General features: G+C 49.8%; 1 protein-coding gene across 1 annotated transcript in view; it reads right to left on the bottom strand.

The window, feature by feature from the left end:
• LOC123501895 (atrophin-1-like) overlaps positions 1-2,836 on the bottom strand; it is a 41,448-nt gene extending 38,612 nt beyond the window's left edge. The window contains exon 1 of the mRNA XM_045250947.1: positions 2,493-2,836. Coding sequence (XP_045106882.1) covers positions 2,493-2,780 — 288 coding nt within the window. The 5' untranslated portion in view covers positions 2,781-2,836. The remainder of the gene's footprint in view (positions 1-2,492) is intronic.
• Positions 2,837-7,500: the final 4,664 nt, after the last annotated feature.

Here is a 7,500-nt window from a genome sequence, read left to right on the forward strand (position 1 = left end):
AGAGAGAGATAGAGGGAGTAGTTACTAATTCACTTACGGAGAAACAGCAGCAACAACAACAACAACAACAACAACAACTACTACTACTACTACTACTACTACTACTACTACTACTACTACTACTACTACTACCATTACTACAACTACAACAATCATTTGCTTTTTATTTTTCTTTCTCCTCCTCCTCCTCCTGCTTAATGTTTTCTTCTTAATCTTCGCCTTCTCTCTCTTCCTTTCTTCTCTCTATTCTGCTTCCTTTTCTTCTCTTCTTCCTTTTCCTCCTCAATATTTTCTTCTTCCTCCTCCTCTTCCTCTTCTTCAAAGGGAGATGCTTCCTTTCATATTTTTTCTCCTCTCTTCTTATCATATACACACACTTCCTTTATCATCTCCTCCTCTCTCTTCTCTTCCTTCGCCTCCTCTTCTTCTTCTTTCTCTTCTTATTTCATTAAACTGTACGTGGTTTTATTCTGTCTTGTTTTATTCCTCCCTTTCCACCTCTCTCTCTCTCTCTCTCTCTCTCTCTCTCTCTCTCTCTCTCTCTCTCTCTCTCTCTATTTATCTTATCTTTTCCTCGTTTTTCTTCGTTCTTCCCTATTATGTTTTCGATAGTAGCAAAGCAGGAGGAGGAGGAGGAGGAGGATAAAGATTTTCAAGTATGGGGAGGAAGAAGACAATAAGAAAAAGGAAGAGAAGGAGGAGGAGGAAGCAGAAGACAATGAGAAAGACGAAGAGGAGGATGAGAAGGAGAAGGAAGAAGAGAAGGAGGAAGTAAATGAGAAGGGAGATTATGAAAAATGTGGGAGGAAGAGGAGGAGGAAGAATAAAAAGAAGAAAAGGAGGTATATTAGTGAATTCTCAGGTGTCTCCTCTTCCTCCTCCTCCTCCTCCTCCTCCTCCTCTTCTTCCTCCTCCCCCTCCTCCTCCTCGTGTATGCTACTTCCTGTCTTCCTGTCTTTTAAACGCACACAAACATTGCTAAAGACGAGAATTGGTGCACACACTTACGTACATGAAAGGAGAGAAGAGGAAAAAAACGCAGACACACGCACACATATAAACCTTGTGCTGTGTACGTATGAAAGAAGTATTTACGCACACACACACACACACACACACACACACACACACACACACACACACACATGTAAACACTAATGCGTACATGAGTAAACAAACTTGTGTACATGTGTGTGAGAGAGAGAGAGAGAGAGAGAGAGAGAGAGAGAGAGAGAGAGAGAGAGAGAGAGAGAGACAAGAGACAAACGAAGAGAAGCAAAAGAGAAGTTAAACAGACACACGCAAGAGAGAGAGAGAGAGAGAGAGAGAGAGAGAGAGAGAGAGAGAGAGAGGCCGGCCAGCTTTGATGTCCTCTGGTATACAAAAAGTTCTTGAAATGTTGCCCACAGCTGTCGCCCCCCCACCCCCTACTCTCTCTCTCTCTCTCTCTCTCTCTCTCTCTCTCTCTCTCTCTCTCTCTCTCTCTCTCTCCCTGCCAAACTCTCCCTGTCTCTCTCTCACCTTGGTCATTTCCTACAATACTAGTGGCAAGTTAAATTTTCTCTCTCTCTCTCTCTCTCTCTCTCTCTCTCTCTCTGGGCTACTGGGAGATCAATAGTCATGAGGCATCCTCTCTCTCTCTCTCTCTCTCTCTCTCTCTCTCTCTCTCTCTGTGTGTGTGTGTGTGTGTGTGTGTGTGTGTGTGTGTGTGTGTGTCTTATGCATAAATATAACATAAAAGGGGAGCGCGCGCGCGCACACACACACACACACACACACACACACACACACACACACACACACACACACAAGATGACACGCACATGTTGAGTTTGGTTTACACGGCAGAAAGGTAATGGCGTAGGAAGAGAATAAAGGAAGTGGAAGAAGAAGAGGAGGAGGAGGAGGAGGAGGAGGAGGAGGAGGAGGAAGAGGTAGATCTCTCCTTCAAATTGATAATGTCTTCCACCTGCACATCAACTGAGCAACTCCAACCCCTGACCCCAGCAATAGCGTGTGTGTGTGTGTGTGTGTGTGTGTGTGTGTGTGTGTGTGTGTGTGTAACAATGGCGCACACGTCACTGGCAAAACACGGTCTTTTTGGCACCTTATCACACCCCAGGGACGCCAGTGCCACGCCAGGGACGCTGTGGCACCCAGACAACTTTAATGGCACTTTGAGGCTTCCATGGCGCTATGCACATTATGGCACCCTGGAAAGGATCATGGCACCTGACACTGTGGCGACACCATCACTGCCAAACCCCGTGACGGCACGCAGACACACGCAGGGCGGTCGAGGGCGGCACGCAGCGGACCTGGGAAACACAGTGCCTGGCGGTGTGGAGGCGGCGGTCTTTGTCTGCCTGTGGCACCCCTGGCACTCCGCGGCCTTGTGGTGGCACCCCTGGCGTGTCGGCTGCGCCCATGGCATTCTGTCCGTCCCCGGGGAGGCCCCAAGGCGTCCCACAGGCCCCTTCCCGCAGCCTCACCTGTATAACCCTCCCCTCGGCGGGGGCGGCGGCAGCCAGGGGGGAGAAGGCGCCCCACAACTTCACCTCCTGCTCCGTGTACTTGCCGCGACGGTCCTGCATATGTAGCGACACCGTCACCAGGGCACGCCGCCCCCCGGACGCCGCGCCCCCTGGGTCTCCCTGCTGCTGTTGGTGATGGTGCTGGGCAGAGGCGTGCCCTGGGTAGAGCAGCAGCAGCAGCAGCAGCAGGAGGGCGAGCACCCGCACCCCTGCCAGACGCGAAAGAGGGTGGCGCAAGGCCGACATCAGCGCGCGCGGCGACGTCCACCCACCATCACTGTCTCGACCACACTGCCGCCCCTCGGTGCCTCAGTGGAGGTGGTGGTGGTAGTGGTGGTGCCAGGCCCTCCCACCCAATCCCGCCCCGCACCGTGCAGCCCCCCATTCACGCCGCTGTCACCCGCACGCTTGCACACACGCACACATCTAGGGCTCCACCAGTGTGTGTGTGTGTGTGTGTGTGTGTGTGTGAGAGAGAGAGAGAGAGAGAGAATAAGAACCTTTAACAGAGAAAACGACCGAGATCGAAAGAAGAAAAGAAGGAGGAGGAGGAGGAGAAAGAGGAAGAAGACAGAGGAAGAAGAAGAGGAAGACGAGGGGCAGAATGGAGATGTCATGCCACTAATGAAGGCAGGTGACGATGCCTCATAAATTTTTCACACCTGCAATAATTTGATACCGGAAACTGTGTTATCGCGTGGAGAGAGAGAGAGAGAGAGAGAGAGAGAGAGAGAGAGAGAGAGAGAGAGAATAATGCATAGATAAGATAACAGGAAAATGTGGAGATGATGATGATGATGATGATGATGATGATGATGATAATGCAAGGGAGAGAAAAAAAAAGGGAGAAGTTAGAAAAAGGACAAAGAGAAATGGAGACACAAGAAATAAAGGAAGCTTGGAGAAAAGTAAATTTAAAGAAAAAATAAGAAAGCAAGGAAACAACGAAGAAGAAAAGAAAAGAAAACAAAGCGAGAAAGAATAAAAAGTTCAATAAGAGACAAAACACAACTTTCTATGTCACATTTCATTACATATAATTGCAACAACTGCGTGCCTTTCCATCCTTAGCTTTGTTGAAAAAAAGAATGAGTTTCCCATTGAAAACCAACATAGAAATCAAGCGCGCAACAAGTTTTGAGGGATAACTAAACTAACATCACCTCCGTTTTCTTTAATGTCGACAACTTTTTCTCCAGTGTCTGCTCTGCTTTGCTCAATCTCGTTGTTTGAAAGCGTGACACTATGATTCCCCTCTCTACAGTATCCCGTATTCATGTACAAAGGAACTGGTTGTTTTTACACTTGCTGGTAGTCTTCATTGTTAACTAATGAAGGTGGCTGCTTAGAACAAGTGAAGATATCAGCGAAAGATGAACCGGAGTAGTCAAATTATCAATAATTCAATAGAAAGTTTGTTTGTCAGTTAGATCAAGCTTGCTCTAGTGTTCATTTACCTCTGGGACTTGAGAGAGAGAGAGAGAGAGAGAGAGAGAGAGAGAGAGAGAGATTGTGGTGGCTCATGTCCACATATTTACATTACTATTATTACTATATTACAATGTATATGTTCATAGCATTATGTATATTTATTTGTTTATTATTATATTAATCACTATGTATTCATTTATCAGTTTATATATGTTTCATTATTACAGAGAGAGAGAGAGAGAGAGAGAGAGAGAGAGAGAGAGAGAGAGAGAGAGAGAGAGAGAGAGAGAGAACTCCAGCAGCCTGCCCGACAGGCCGAGATTGCCACCAGAACCGTCATCCGTGCCCCTGGGGAGCTGATCCAGCCCAGGTGCAGAACGTGGCACCAACAAAGGCAGTTCCTCAACACGTATATCGGCTTGTGGAACGCTTTTGTTGCTGTGCAAGCGAGTGTAGAGGGCTGCTGGTCCACGCAGCAGTTCAAGTGTACAGTGAATGAGTGGCTGCTACGGACAGACAGACAGAGGCAGGCTTTCGGATAGAAGGCATTAACTGTGAAGAGGCCTGTCCACACAGCAAATTAAGGTAGCAGCCCATAGGTGGCTGCGTCTACACCCTCCTTAATGTCAATTTTGTACATAATGCTTCGCCTAGGATGTACATAGTATTTTTAAGTATTCATCTAATATTATCTATTAAAATCAAGTTTAGTTATTACTACATTACAATTTGTTTATAATGTAAGTGTAAGGGCAGTAGCTTTAAGATACCTCACCTACGGCAAGGACGAGCTTTAGCATAGGCATACTTAACTGTCCCATGTAATATACATAACCATCTGTTTAAAATAAAAAAAAAATAAATATTAAATATATATATATATATATATATATATATATATATATATATATATATAGAGAGAGAGAGAGAGAGAGAGAGAGAGAGAGAGAGAGAGAGAGAGAGAGAGAGAGAGAGAGAGAGAGAGAGAGAGAGAGAGAGAGAGAGAGAGAGAGAGAGAGAGAGAGAGAGAGAGAGAGAGCAGGCGCCTCCCCCTTGCTACTCGGCCTGGCAAGACGACAGTACCCACCCCACTTCCTGGCAGCACCTCGCCTCCCCACGACGAGGGAGAACGGAAAATTGTGGATACTGCTACCGGCGAGGCCACACTGAGGACAAGTGCTACTCGAAGGCTGCTGACATAAGGCAAGAACACCTTCTGAGACGAGTAATAGCCGAGACCAGGCAGCCTGCCACCAGACACGTGCCTCCACCGCCGGGACTGTCTCACATCGTGCCCCAGTCTCCTCTCTGGGACCAAACAACTGGCTGGCAGTGGACACCTCCCACTCCTACCCCAGCGCCCCCAGCACCCAACCTCTCAGGTAAAATGGCGGACGGAGGAAGGCCTCACCGAAAACTGACGGTCCTCTCAGCCAACGTGCGAGGCCTTCGCACCAACATCTGACCCACAGTTTTGTCCTGAGACATCAGGTGGACATTGCTGTAGTGACAGAAACATGGCTCAACAGCGAGGTGGAGCCATCTTTCGGCAGGATACGTGGGTACTCCCCCTGGTACAGAAACGACCGCCAGGGGAGACAAGGAGGAGGTGTTGCTCTGTGCCTCAAGGAAGGAGTGCAAGCCCAGAGACTGGAAATAGAGTTACCGCCCACGATAGAGGCAATGTTTCTCAGGGTAGCACTGGCTGATGGCACCGCCCTCCTTCTCTGCGTTATGTATAGACCCCCAAGGCAGGGACCTGCCCCCCTCCACTTTCTGACAGAGACACTGGACGTCCTGCTGACACGTCACCGCTGCAGGAATGTCTTGATTGTTGGGGACTTAAATCACCACCACGAGGAAGCTGCCTATGGAAATCTCCTGACGGTACAGGGCCTTACGGACCTTGTTACCTTCCCAACCCACGAGCGTGGGGGGACGCTGGATCCCGTCATCACCGACCTGAGAGAGGGAACAGCCACTTGCCATCAGCTCGAACCAGTGGGAAGCTCGGATCACCACGCCATCCTGACCCGGGTAGATGTGGGAGTTGCACGGGATGAGGCCAGCTCTCGTACCATCTGGCAGTGGGATAGAGCAGACTGGTGCTCCCTCAAGAGTGACCTGCAACAAACAGACTGGCAAGCCCTACTGTCGGGAAGAGCTGATGCTATGGTGACAGCCTTTACCGAGCGCCTCAAAACACTGCAGCAGCAACACGTCCCTCACCGCCAGTACACCTCCAAGCCAACCGACCAGCCATGGTTTGGTTACCGCTGTCGATGCGCTGCAGAGAGGAAGTACTCCGCATGGCTACGACTCAAGAGGAACCCGACCAGCCGCAACAAAGCCAGGCATCGTGCGGCTTGTAAGAGTATGGTGGCCACATGTAAGTGGGCACAACAGAGGTGGGAGAGGGACCTCAAATCTAAGCTCTGTGGCCCAGGGGTTGGGAGCAAGACTTGGTGGGCCCTTGTCAAGGAGAGGCAAGGAGGCAGCCACCATGAAACTATCCCTCCCCTCACCAAGCAGGACGGCACCACAGCCACCAGCAGCAAGGAGAAGGCAAAACTCCTGGCTGACCTCTTCTCGACTAAAATGTCCGTCCCTGACCCAAATCGATCTCCTCCACAGATGGAACAGGAGTGTGACCAGGCATTGACAGAGGTGATGGTGACTCAGGAGCAAGTGGAACGCCTTCTGAGAGCAGTAGATGTCAGGAAAGCCACTGGTCCGGACGACATCAGCCCACAAGTCCTGCGCCACTGCTCAGAAGAACTGGCATCGCCACTTACAAAAATATTTACTGCCTGTGCCAGGGAAAAAAACATGGCCTGCCATGTGGAAAAAGGCTCGTGTGGTGCCGATCCACAAGAAAAAATCAAGATCTGACCCTGCAAATTACAGGCCCATCTCCCTCCTGTCGGTAGTGGGAAAGATATTCGAAAGGATAGTGGTTGAAGCCATCAACAGCCACCTCCAGGAGCACTCCCTTCTATCTGACCAGCAGTATGGGTTCAGATCCGGCCGCTCCACATCAGACCTTCTGATGCTCTTAACCAGGGATTGGCAGGACTCCCCTGGACAATGGCCTGGACACCCTTGTAGTCGCCCTCGACATAGCAGGAGCCTTTGATCGGGTATGGCATGCAGGCCTGCTTGAAAAGCTTCGTGCCAAAGGCATACAAGGCCACCTGCTAATGTTGATGAGCGACTATCTACAAGGAAGAACCCTACATGTCGTCGTCAACGGGCAGCAGTCAGGGGACCTTCCAGTGGGAGCCTCAGTCCCTCAGGGATCTGTGCTGGGACCGGTCCTCTGGAACCTGTATATTGACGACCTTCTCAGGAGCCTGCCAGCAATCTCCGCATATGCTGATGACTGCACGCTGTCCATCTCCTACCCTCGCCAGAATTGTTGTCACGCCATCGATGACGTCAACCGACAACTCGGCGTGATACAAGAGTGGGGAAAGCGCTGGCAGGTGCAGTTCGCCCCTGAGAAGACACAGGCAATGGTGATCTCTCGGTCTCT

Source organism: Portunus trituberculatus, chromosome 10 (genome assembly GCF_017591435.1).
Source record: "Portunus trituberculatus isolate SZX2019 chromosome 10, ASM1759143v1, whole genome shotgun sequence".
In the NCBI taxonomy this organism is placed as follows: domain Eukaryota; kingdom Metazoa; phylum Arthropoda; class Malacostraca; order Decapoda; family Portunidae; genus Portunus; species Portunus trituberculatus.